Source organism: Notechis scutatus, chromosome 4 (genome assembly GCF_049901735.1).
Source record: "Notechis scutatus isolate UNSWTSFEM ecotype Mainland chromosome 4, rNotScu1.2, whole genome shotgun sequence".
Classification (NCBI taxonomy): Eukaryota; Metazoa; Chordata; class Lepidosauria; order Squamata; family Elapidae; genus Notechis; species Notechis scutatus.
Genome location: NC_142012.1, coordinates 73284053 through 73297113, shown reverse-complemented (window position 1 = coordinate 73297113; position 13061 = coordinate 73284053). Strand labels below are relative to the sequence as shown.

Sequence of the window (13061 nt, the reverse complement as noted above, 5' to 3'; positions counted from 1 at the left end):
TGATTTTTTTTCAGGGGCGGGCCGGATTGGACAGACCAACGGGCCGGATGTGGCCCGCGGGCCGTAGTTTGCCCACCCCTGAACTAGAGCATACAAAACACTTGCTAGACCAATACTTGAATACAGCTCATCTGTCTGGAACCCGCATTACATATCTGATATTAATACAGTTGAGAAAGTCCAGAAATATTTCACAAGAAGAGTTATCCGCTCCTCTACTCGTTGCAGAATACCCAGACTTGAAATTCTAGACCTAGACAACCTAGAACTACAACGCCTTTGGTCCGATCTAAGTATAGTGTATAAAATTATACATTGCAATGTACTACCTGCCAATGATTACTTCAGCTTCAACCATAACAATACAAGAGCACACAATAGATACAAATTCAAGGTAAACCGCACCAAACTTGATTGCAGGAAATACGACTTCATCAACAGAGTGGTCAATGTCTGGAATACTCTACCTGACTCTGTGGTTTCTTCCCCAAACCCCAAAAACTTTAACCTTAGACTGTCTACTATTGACCTCATCCCTTTCCTAAGAGGTCTTTAGGGGGCATGCATAAGCGCACCAATGTGCCTACCGTCCCTGTCCTATTGTTTCTTTTATTTTTTTTGTTTTATTTTTCTTACATGTATCCGTTTCATGTATTCATAACTATGTTTATACTTATACTTGTTATCTTATAACCGCTTGACAGAATAAATAAATAAAATAAATAATAAATGTTGAAGGTGGAATTTCACCATGGAGAACTTACGTGTTTATGAAATGAAGTTTTATGTTGCAGCCCCATTGCCTCCCCTTCACCCCAGTGAAGAATCGGTTTGGTTATCACATTATTATTGTAGGACAGGAAGAACTAGGCAAAAGATAATACATTTGTGTTGTAGTACTATGTCAAACAGTTTTTCTCCTGAAAGATGTTTCTTCTGGGCAAAGGTAAAAGGAATTCTAGTCTGAGTGGAAACAAAGAACTTTCAAAGAAATATTAGCTTGTGCCGTCCATAAATCAGGGCAGCAGCTTTAATAGTGTTGCCGTAAATTATGCTGAAGATAAAACAGTCTCTTGTGCTTAAAAAAAAAGACAGATATACAAAACATACTTGGTGCTAATACTTTGCTTGCCATTGTTGATGCATTGTGACTAAAGTTAACCTCACCAAGGATGATTTTCCTCTGCTTGCAGTCTTCAAAATCCCTCCTCTCCCCTCCCCTCCCCTCTCCTCTCCCCTACTGTCATGCCCCTGTCGGAATCTGATTCTGAGGGGGAGGCCGAGCAGCTGACAGGGAGTGGAAGTGTGGCTCCATTGGGTGTGGAAGAAACTGGGGAAGGGCAAAGTCTGGCTGGGCAGAGCAGGGGAGTGGTAGAGCAAGGCAGAGGGAATACAGAGGAACACTGAGGGCCGCCCCCTCTTCATCCTAGGGCACGCAGGGAGGAATGGAGAAGGGAGCAAGATGACTTGCGTGGCTTATGAGGGAGGAAAGGGCCCTGATTCCCTTAATTAGCTGCAGCTGGGAACAGTGTTTAAAAAGGGAAGCTACGCACAGCAAAGTTGTTGGAAGCAAATCGTGAGTTATCTGTTATTGTCGAGGCTTATCTGGTTCCTGGCGTCTTCCCAACTGTGTGTGTTGTTGGCCTTTCAAGTCTGCAACTCCTTATCCTGCTCTGTCAAGTTAATTGCTGCAGCGTGGTTTATGTGGATTTTTATTTACAGTTTGTATGTATTTTGTTTTCGGACTGAATTTCCTCCACTTAAAGATTGTTCTTGGGAGTGTTTTTTCTCCAGCTGAAGGTAACCTGGACATTGGGGGCAAAGTTGCAGGTATTAAAGGGACACCTCTTGCTTATTTGACTGTGTTGCCTTTGTGCCACGCCCTGGGTCATCACACCAACCCTACCCTACCCTACTCTCCTATTTCCTATTTTCTGTTTTCTTTATTTTTATTTTTTTGGTGGTGCTGCTTTAGAAAAAAAAATTGATTAGTATCTTTATAAATCCCTTCTCTGTCTGATCTCAGTGATCAAGAAGGCTTCATTGGCATTTTCTCCCACCCACTGCTTCTTGCCACCTTCTGAGCCGTAGCCTCACTAGTTTTTTTCTCTAGCCCATGACAACCCAGTCTAAGTGACGCTAGGTTTTTTTATTGCAATGTATGATGCTTTACCAGTTAGATAGCCAGCATTCTCCTCTCCCCCCCCACTCCAAAATTCCTATTCTCCCCCATCATATCCAGTTCTTGCTGTGCCTCAAGGAAATATATTACTGCACTGAAAGCAAAATATGCAAAGAGGAAAATATACATCCAACTTCCTGTTCTAGGTTCAGTGCACAAGCTTGGATTTTTTTTAAAATGGCATGTTGGAGATGATTACTATAAAAGGTGAACAGATTTATTGAGCCAACAAAATGTCTAGAGGCTGCATGTTTGTGAGACTATGCATGCCTTCTTCTAAGAAATATTTTGATATTATTAGATCCAAGGAATATGCTATTCAGTTGTAATAATGGTTTTAAAAATTGTTCCCTTTAAGACAAGGGTCCCCAAACTTGGCAACTTTAAGACTTGTGGATTTCAACTGCCAGAATTCTCCAGCCAGCTATGCTATGCTGGCTGAGGAATTCTGGGAGGTGAAGTCCACAAGCCTTAAAGTTGCCAAGTTTGGAGACCTCTGCTTTAAGATAACAGTATACAATGGTTCAGAACCAGAAAATTGGAATGATAGACATTTTGTCGTTTGTGCCAGAGATATTTGTTCTACCTGTTATGATGGCATTTCAAACCAAGTTCAATGGATCCCAATTTGCCTTAGTTTTTGAGACATCTTATTCACCAGATTTCGCTTCTCTAACTGCAATTATGGCTGAGCTGTCAGTAAGAGAAGCGCTTGCCCAAAATGCCACTAACTGTAGTGAGTTGGATCATCAGAGGTTCAGCAGCTCTGCAATACATTCAGAGTCCATTCACACAGAAATGAGAGAGATTTCTACCTGAGTCATAACAACTTTAGAAATGGCATTGTGTAAACCATTTCTACTGTTTTAAAAATGTAATTTGGGAGATAATGATTGATTCCATCAACCATTTATCTGCTGATACCTCTTCTTATTAGTATCCTGACCCACACAAAGAAAGCAGGACTGGGAAAGAAGTAAAAAACATTTTCTTCTGGAGGAAAAAAAGTTAGGATGAACTTAATATGGTCACAGAGTTTTAAATTGCATTTTGTGTCCAAATTATGAACAATTTCTGCCAAATAAGATACCACCCCACAAATATAAGCAATCACAAGGAAGCCTGCGTACATTTTTAAATGTTTATACTGCCCTTAATATAAATATTTTCAGCCAAGAGCAACTACGACAGCATCAATACGGGCAGATACAGTTTCCTAACATGCACAAAAGCACACACACGTCAAAGAGTGTAGGTGAATCTCCCTGAAATGGAGTGAAAATGTCTTTACTGGCCATCTGGGAATATCAGAAGTCAACATTTCTTTGGGCTATTTTGATTCTCAGTATGCAGGATTTAAAAAATAACATCCAGGAAAGAACTCAATTCTAGAAAGAACCACAGATAGTGTAGGGACATGAGATGCGTCCACAGCTCTTGGTAACTGGACAGCAATGTTGGGGATGTCAGTGGAAGAGAGTTGAACTCTGTGGAGAAGTAGCAGGCATCCTAACTTTAACCCTAACCCCCACCTATTAACAGCAAATCCGCTCTTTTGAATTGGTTCTACTTCTGACTGCCTCCAGTGGACTCATCTCCTCTTTTCCTGGCTCAAATCCATCTACCCACAGCCTTTAAAAGGATTATTAAGCTTCAGTTGACTGGCTCATGCACAATCCATTATTTCCGTTGCTTTGCCTGTTTTGAATTGCAAGAGGGTGTACTAATTGGAGGAGCAGTATTTCTTTGTTTGCTTAAATTTTAACAATGTATAAACCATTTTTAAATAACTGGGCAAATGAACATCAAAAAGTTCACTGTGAAGAGGACAAAAACTCTTGAAAGTCCACAAAGTTTGTGTTAAAATATTCTTGACAAAACTTCTGAAAGAGGAATGCCCCAACTAAATATATTCACCACACATATGGAAGCAACATGAGAAATCTAATCTAACATATTAGACTAACACATCTCTGAAAAGCAGAAGTTGGAGTCTAGCCTTTTTTTTAATGTGCTTAGAGAGATAAAGTAGGAAGATGCATGTTCAGCAACTATAATCCACAATAGTCAGCTCTTGTGCCTCTTATGACCCCGACAGAGGATTTTTGCTGATGTGTGCACCCTAGTATTTGTTCATTATAAATCTCATTTACCTGTCCTCCAGGACATTCCCTAATAGATCCAAAAACTCAGTTTAGGCTAGTCAATAAATATCTGGTGAATGCATTCTTGCTGGAAACCTAATACTATTACTAGATGTAATAAACAGTTAGGAAAACATTTATAATAATAAGCATTATTATTGCTAGGTAATGCTTGTTAGGAAATGGTGGCATACACAATACAGTTGAAATTCACATTTCATTAAAAAGAACAGACAACTGTTTGTCTGGGATGATATAATGTCTCCTGCCATGGGCAGGGGGTTGGATTAGAACAGCAGTCCCCAATCTTTCTATCTTGGTGGTGGTGGTGTGTGTGTGTGTGTGCTTTTGAACAGGCCGGGGCCCAGTAGTGGGCCTGGGTTGGGGGACCCCTGAATTAGAAGACCTCCAAGGTCCCTTCCAGCCCTATAAAGATATAATAGATAGTGACAGGTTTGAAGAGGGTCTGAGTTCTAGTTTGTATCCCTAGAAACCTTGGGACAAACAGAACAAAAATATACTGGTTGTGTTACATGTTATAACCAGCTATTATTTTGATTTTTATTAAATCCAGCGTTTAGTTTCAAGTATTAGTGAGCTTAGCTTGAGGAAAACTGGGAGCATCACTTGAATATCTCTTTTGTTGTTTGCATGTTAATATCTGTAATTCTAACAAAGTAAGCTTTAATTTAGATGGTTGGTATTGCAATTCCATTTAGAAATTCCATTTTATTTATGAAACAGGTTTCTGTGACTGCCCATCTAACCAGTCAAACTATCAGCAGCAGTGCAAAAGACGGAAATGGGTATTAGGATATTTCACACCAAAAGTCTGACTATTGTCCCCTAATGCCTTTGGAAAAGAAGAGAAATGCAATTTAGACTCTTATGGGTTTGGAACACATTAAGAAAGCTAATCAGAAGTCTGTAGGCAACGCCTTTTGGACCTCTCCAGTGCCACAGACTCTGAGTGTGTCCAGAAGGAAACCATATTTGCTGGTATCAAAATCCAGGTCTGAAACAGGATTGAAGTGGCTGGAGATAATACAAAGTGCTTGGAATTAAATGTTGCCTTAAAGCAGTTCAGACTAATGTTATCAGGCACAGCAAAAGCAGCTTTCTGTCAGATGCAGGGCAGGGTAGGGTGAGAGGCTGAGATTTTTCACATCATCTGCTGTCTGGTCTTCTGAAGTAATGTAGTCCAAATACAAGCTTATCTTCTCAGTGAGAAGTAGATTATAGCTTTGGGAGTCATTGGGATTATCCTGATAAGTATTTGTACTGTAGATCTAAGTGGAGAAAGGATGCAAGCTTTCCCCTGTGAAATGTTTTTCAGAACTGAGTATACTTTCCCTTTGAGAACAAAGGGATACCTGGTTTGTTTAAGAGAGTGGGGAACAGCACTTTACTCATCTCTTCCCATTTTGCCAGACCTTTTTGTAAGAAAGGGTTACTCAGTAAAACACTCGCCTTTTAAATCTTCTGTCATTGTTTGTCCCATCACACTCAGAAGTGATGCCTTTTTAACATCTATTGCAGGTACCCAGATCCAAGGCAGTTTTCAACCAATCAGATGCTTACTTTGCCAATACACTTTAACACAAACCAGCACAGGCCCCAACAAGCACACAGTAAAAATTAGAGGTACCTTCGCATTCTCTCTTTCACGTGTTATCTGTTCTATCCTCTGCCAGCAATGCCCCCACACTCATACGCACACATGTATATATGCACACATTTTTAAACGGGAAGATAGCAACTAATAAAAACTAACATAAAGTAAGGAAGAAAATTAGAAAAGAAAAAAGATTCAAAGAAATGGCTTCCATATTCTTCACTGAAGTTACAAGTACAACTATACTTTAACTTCACTCTCTAAAGTTATATTAAAAGTTCTTTCTATAATCTACCCTATCTAATAATCAAGTCCATGAATCACATTTATTTTATGCAAAATATCCATAAAAGGTTTCCAGTCACCAATAAATGTAGATGGTATCTTTTCTCAATTGAAGGGAGATAATTTAGCCATCTCAGCCATTTTACCAACCCTTCTTCCATAGTGGGTGTGCCGAAACTTTCCATCTCTGTGCATATAATAATCTTGCTTCAGTAATCATATATTGAAATAATCTTCCATATTTTTTCTAACTGTTTATCCATTAGTCCTAAAAGTTCTGACATCAGTTGAATATTAATCTTTAAAATACTCTGTATCAAAGTATGTATTAGAATACTTTTTTAAAGCTTTTTTACAAGTCTACCAAGCACAATAAAATATCCCTTCATGTTGTTTACATTTCCAGGATACATTTGAAATGCCTTTATATATTCTACATAATTTTTCTGCCATTATAAACCAACAATAAATCATTAAAAATATCTTTAAAAGTGTAACACTGTAAATTTCAACCCTTTTAACACATATTTTCCATCTGTATATTATAGCCAAACTTCATAGCCCACATTTTTTTACTTGTTCTTCCTCTGTTTCAAATTCAGCAAAGGTTTACTTATTTATTTCCCACCTTTATTATTTTGATAAAAATTCAAAATGCTAACATACCTTTCTCTTCCTATTTTCCTCACAACAGCACTGTGAGGTGAGTTGGGCTGAGAGAAAGGGACTGACCCAAAGTCATTCAGCCATGCCTATGGCAAGACTAAAACTCAGTCCCCTGGTTTCTAGGCCTGTACCTTAACCACTAGACCAAACAAATTCTCTATTATACATTTTATCTACATCTCTTCATACATTTTAGTAATTACATGTTCATGTGTATACTTGTTCTTTAAATTCTGTCTTACTTTGTTCTGCACCATAAATCTTTTGGTTCGTTTTAATCTTTCTGATAAATGTAAATGGGAAAACCATTGACAAATATATTATTCTGCTATTAATTGCTCTCTTGATTTAGTTTTAAATTCCCCTTGATGGCTTTCCAATAATTTCTGATATGTCAACCATTTGTCCTTGTCTGCTGTTTCTCTTCTATAATATGCCTCTTGAGCTGAGATCTATAAAAGTGTTTTGTGCACAACCCTGGGTTTATATCTATTCCATATTCTCAATATGGCATGTCTAATAAAATGATTTTTTAAAATCCAAATTAACTTTATTATATCATAAATATCCATGCCATCTAACCTTAGGTCGTGACCTTCTAAATTTTCTTGTTTCTCAGCAACATCCATTATTTCATCTATTTCAAATAATAAGCAGCAAAATGAAATTTCAAATATGATAAATCCCATCTTCCTCTTTCCTTTATATCTTATAACACTTCATATTTGACTTACGATTTTCCCCCTTGCTATATGAATTTAGAGGCATCTTTTTGCCATTGTTCAAATGGTAAACAGATGTCAAAGCAGGTATTATCTGAAACAGAAACATCGTTCTTGGCAAAGCATTCTCCCCAAAGTGACCATTTTAATTTCTCCCACCTTATCATGTCCTTCTTAATTTCATTCTATGTCTTAACATGATCATTTTCAAATAGCACTTCTATTTGTCATCATAATACCCAGGTACTTTACTTTTTTCTCAATCTTAAAATCAGGTTTTTTCCATCAGTTTATTTGAACTTATAATTTCATGTTTTTGTTAACATCTTTGTCTTCTGATTATTACGGATAGACCTTGACTTACAACCATTCATTTAGTGACCATTTGAAATAACCACAGCACTGAAAAAAGTGACTTATGACCGGGTCTGGGGTACCCAGAGCGGGATGGAGCCTATCAAATGGCTAGTGTGATCTGCTATCGTCGGGGCAGGGGGTGGGAGTTGGGGGGTGATTTTTTTTATTTTTTATTTTATTTTTTCCAGATTTTGTTCTATTGTACTTTATTAATTTATTTGATTCTTTTTGTTAGTTTTTATTGGTTTTTTTATTTTTTATTTTTGTTTTTTATTTTAAATATGGTTTAGAGAGCCTCGGTGGCGCAGTGGTTGGAGTGCAGTACTGCAAGCTACTCCTACTGCAATTTGGTAAATCGAATCCCACCAGGCTCAAGGTTGACTCAGCCTTCCATCCTTCTGAGGTGGGTAAAATGAGGACCTAGGTTGTTCGGGGCAATAGGCTGATTCTGTCAACCGCTTAGAGAGGGCTGTAAAGCACATAAAGCAGTATATAAGTCTAAGGGCTACTGCTATTTTACATTGTGTACGCCGGTTTGAGTCGCCATGGGTGAATAGGCGGCAATATAAAATAAATAAATAAATAAATAAATAAATAAATAAATAAATAAATAAATAAATAAATAAATTTTCGCACTTGCAATAGTTGCAGCACCCCTAGGGTCATGTGATCAAAATTTGCAGTCTTGGCAACCAGGATGTATTTATGATGGGTGCGGTGCCGTGTGGGTCATATGTTCTCCTTTTGCAAACTTCTGGTGAGCAAAGTGCAATGGGGAAGACAGATTTAGTTAACAACCATGTTACTAACTTAACGACAGTGACTCACTTAACAACTGTGGTAATAAAGATTGTAAAAGGGGGAAAAGCTTACGTAACAAGTGTCGCTCTTAACAGTGGGATTTTGGGGCTCAACTGTGGTCACAGGTTGATGTCTACCTGCGATCTGAAAACCTGGTAACATACCAAAACCCTTTAACTTCTGCCTTAAAGTTTCTACTCCTCCTAATAAATCTTCTAAAATCTGTACTTGCAGAGCATTTCAACCTCCCTGACCACTCTGTGGCAATTCCAACGGTCTCAGCTAACAACAATGAGTCTTTAATCCACTATACTTGTTAATTGCTGAAGATGCTAGTACTCTGTGTCACATGTAACCTGCACCTGCATAACCAACCTGTGTGTCAGCTTTCAAGAATCTTTCTTCTGCTTGTCTTTCCGACTGCCACAGTAATGGGGGGAGTCAGCATAAATTGAGCTTTGTTAGGGTGGAGGGGGGAAGAGTGCTAGAGGCTTGAGAGGGTGAAATGTGAAACTTGGGAAATCTTTTTTGTATATGCTTACTTGCTTACAGCGCAGCCGCAGCATCTTACCTTATCCAGGCCAAGATCAATGGCCAGATGTCTGAATCACCACCTGAAGATGCCCCACATGACATTATACACATCTCAGATTGGATGGCCAGTTTGAACTATTGTGGGTGGGAACGTTGCCACAACTTTGCATATGTGATTTTCGTGCCTAGTGCCTCACATCTTGAATTCTTTTGATGCTACCACTTGATTTCCAGTAAAAGTCCTTTTCTCTATAACAATGGAGTCGAATGGTTTCTTTCTTGGATTTTGAATGGAGACTCACCTGACACTGTGTTCCCTTTCCTCATTCCCCATTTAAATGGTAGACTTTAGAAGAAACCCTCCCATTACCACCACCTCTTACAATACTAGACAACACAGTATCAACAGTAGAGACCTTCAAATTTCTAGGTTCTATTATATCACAAGACCTAAAATGGACACTTAACATCAAAAATGTCATCAAAAAAGCACAACAAAGAATGTTCTTTCTGTGCCAACTCAGGAAGCTCAAACTGCCCAAGGAGCTGCTGATCCAGTTCTACAGAAATTATTTAATCTGTCATCTGCACCTTTATAACTGTCTGGTTCAGTTCTGCAACCCAACAGGACAGACACAGACTCCAGAGAGTAATTAGGACTGCAGAAAAAACAATTACTACCAACCTGCCTTCTATGGAGGATCTGTATACTGCCTGAGGCAAAAAGAGGGCTGTGAAAATATCTACAGACCCCTCACATCCTGGACATAAACTGTTTCAACTCCTTCCCTCAAAACGACGCTATAGAGCACTGCACACTAGAACAACTAGACACAAGGACAGTTTTTCCCCGAAAGCCATCACTCTGCTAAACAAATAATTCCCTCAACACTGTCCAACTATTTACAAAGTCTGCACTATTACTATTAATCTTCTCATCACTCCTTATCACCCATCCCCTCCCACTTGTGACTGTATGACTGTAACTTTGTCGGTTATATCCTTACGATTTGGCCAATAAAGAATTCTATGTTTTATGTTCTAAATACTTCATCTGTCCAGCCGCTCTATGCAGCTGATGGGGTGAGCTCAAACTCACGAAAACAGAAAAGGTGTTAGACTTCTTCTGTATTGTGTTCTCAGGCTGATCAAAGTTTTCCAAAGCCTGTTTCAGGCTTCATACTAAAAAACTGTACCTAGATTGATTTGGGGTTGGCCATAAATTTTTCTATATGTATCTTCAACAAGGTGCATCTAGATCAGGGGTCTCCAACCTTGGCCACTTGAAGCCTGGAGGACTTCAACTCCCAGAATTCCCCAGCCAGCAAAGCTTCTGGGAGTTGAAGTTCTCCAGGCTTCAAGTGGCCAAGGTTGGAGACCCCTGATCTAGATTCCAATGCTAGCTCGACCCTTAAAATTGACTAAATCTCAGGCTTTCCTGCTGCCACAGTTGCCAAAGGGATTATCGAGAGCACACTTTAAAAACAGCAAGGGCTTTAAGCATGTTGTCATGAGTAGGCTCTTATTTATTTTCATGTGGATACTGCAGATTCTGCATAAAACTGAAAATGGTGAGTTGGCATAAAGTTAAATTTGAATCAAAAATAAGCCATGGTTTTTCTTATTACATAATAGCAAGAACAGGATTAACTGCTGCAGAAGGCAATAGCTGTTTCCATTAGTGAGTTGTACTATTTTTGTAGGTAGGTCATTTGCTTTTGGAGTGGAAAGTATAACATATAGATTAGTGACTACAGAACAAAATGACCAGCATATATACTAAATCTGAAACTAAAACAGAAGTGAAACCTTTACCAAAAGTTTTGAACTTTTACATTGGGTTGTGAAGGCATAATAACTCTACTGGAGAAGAGTATCATAGCAAAACATGATCTCACAAGAGCAGAGTTTTGCCTCCAGAGTTTTTCCTCCAGTGGCAAGTTCTGGAATCTATCTGCCCATCATTTGCCACACAGGGGCATGAAAGAGATAGGAGATAAGTGAACTCTGGGTAGTATTTTAGCACTGGGCCATGGGAAAGGTAGATGACGGGAACAAGGCAAGTGTTCACTAATCTGCCTACAGATGACTCTCATCCCTTTACAGCAGGGGTGTCAAACTCAAGGTCCAGGGGCCGGATGTGTCCAGGGGGGTTGTTTAGATCTGGCCTGCAGAGCTTCCCTGGAAAGAGCCAAGGACCAGCCTGCAGTGCCTCTGCCAGCAAAAACGGAGTTCACGGCCCTCCCAAGCTCCGCTTTTGCTGGCAGAGGGTTGTAGGAGGCTGTCAAAGCCTCCCGAGCTCTGTTTTCACTGGCAGAGCACTTGGGCTACCATAGGCGCCCCTGACACGAGTGATGTCAAGCTGGCCACGCCCACCCCAGCCACGCCCACCCATCCCTCAAGGTCAAACACAACTCTGATGCGGCTCTCAATGAAATTGAGTTTGACACCCTTGCTTTACAGAGCTAAGTCCCAGCTGTTTGATTTTTTTCCTTAGCATTTTCAAATCCCAGCAAATTAATAAACCCAGGGTGACGTCACCCCACCCACCCACCCACCCTGCTACTTTTCCACCTGAATTTAAATCTCTTTTCTAGAATTAAAAGAATTCAAACTGGTCAGCAAGCGGAAAATATTCTCTAAAGCCTGAAAAAGAAACTAAAACTGGAACATAGTTAAATCAAAACGTCCTATAAATCATTTGCCTTTTGGAATATTTCACCTATAGAGTATTTACTATAGAAAGTTTGCCTTTTTTTAGGATATTTACAGGTTCTGGGAGATACTGCCATGCATTTGCTGCTGTCTGTTTATTGGCAGTTGATGTCTGATTTTTGTTTGAACATAGGCAGAAAAGCAGAAGTCATTAATACATTTTCCTCTTTTCTTTTTCTTTTTCCAGATCATCAGAAACTAGAGCGGGAAGCTCGAATCTGCCGGTTATTAAAACACCCAAATATTGGTAAGTGCCATTGCAACAGACCTTCAAAGGAAATGAAACTTGCCAAAGTCTTCTCTCGTGAGAGTGGCGAGCCAGAACTATGGCAACCACTTGGGAGACAGGGTATGTGTGCTTTGTGCTGAAGGAACTCCTCAGAAAACTTGCCTTTGGGTATGAAGCCTTTCCGTCTGTCCTCTGCTTAGACAGATATCTCACCCAAGAAAATGAACTGCACCATTGTTCCTCCCTCAATTCAGCTTCTCCCATGAAAAAAAAGAGATGTGTTGCTAGAATGTTCTGTTCTAACCTTGAAAGGGGCTTTTCCAATTTCAGAACAGACTATTAGAAGTCTTTTGGAATGCATCCAGCTTTAAAACGGGCCCATTTCAAGTTTTGAGGTCAAACCACTTCAGAATGGTCCTCTTTCAGTGTTGGGTTCTCATGCAACTTAGAACTAAAGAGAAATTTCCTGAAAGTTAGAACAATTAATCAGTGGAACAACTTGCCTCCAGAAGTTGTAAATGCTCCAACACTGGAAGTTTTTAAGAAGAGATTGGACAACCATTTGTCTGAAGTGGGGTTGGGTTTCCAGCCTAAGCAGGGGTTGGACTAGAAGACCACCAAGGTCCCTTCCAACTCTGTTATTCTATTTTATTCATAATTGCTTGACATTCTGTGCACCTCACTGGACAGTCCCTTTGGCTTGTCCCTGCCTTGGTTTGCATTTTCTTGTTCTTCCATTGGAATGAAACTTATATTAGATATAGAAAAAGTGTTTGACTGGGTCAAACCAACATTCCTGTAGTTCATTCTT

At 39.4% G+C, this 13061-nt stretch overlaps 1 protein-coding gene across 16 annotated transcripts in view; it reads left to right on the top strand.

The window, feature by feature from the left end:
- The window catches only part of CAMK2G (calcium/calmodulin dependent protein kinase II gamma), a 217503-nt gene that overhangs the window by 102532 nt on the left and 101910 nt on the right, over positions 1-13061 (top strand). For all 16 annotated transcript variants that reach the window (XM_026674244.2, XM_026674241.2, XM_026674242.2 and 13 more), the window contains exon 3: positions 12209-12268. In XM_026674244.2, coding sequence (XP_026530029.1) covers positions 12209-12268 — 60 coding nt within the window. The remainder of the gene's footprint in view (positions 1-12208; positions 12269-13061) is intronic.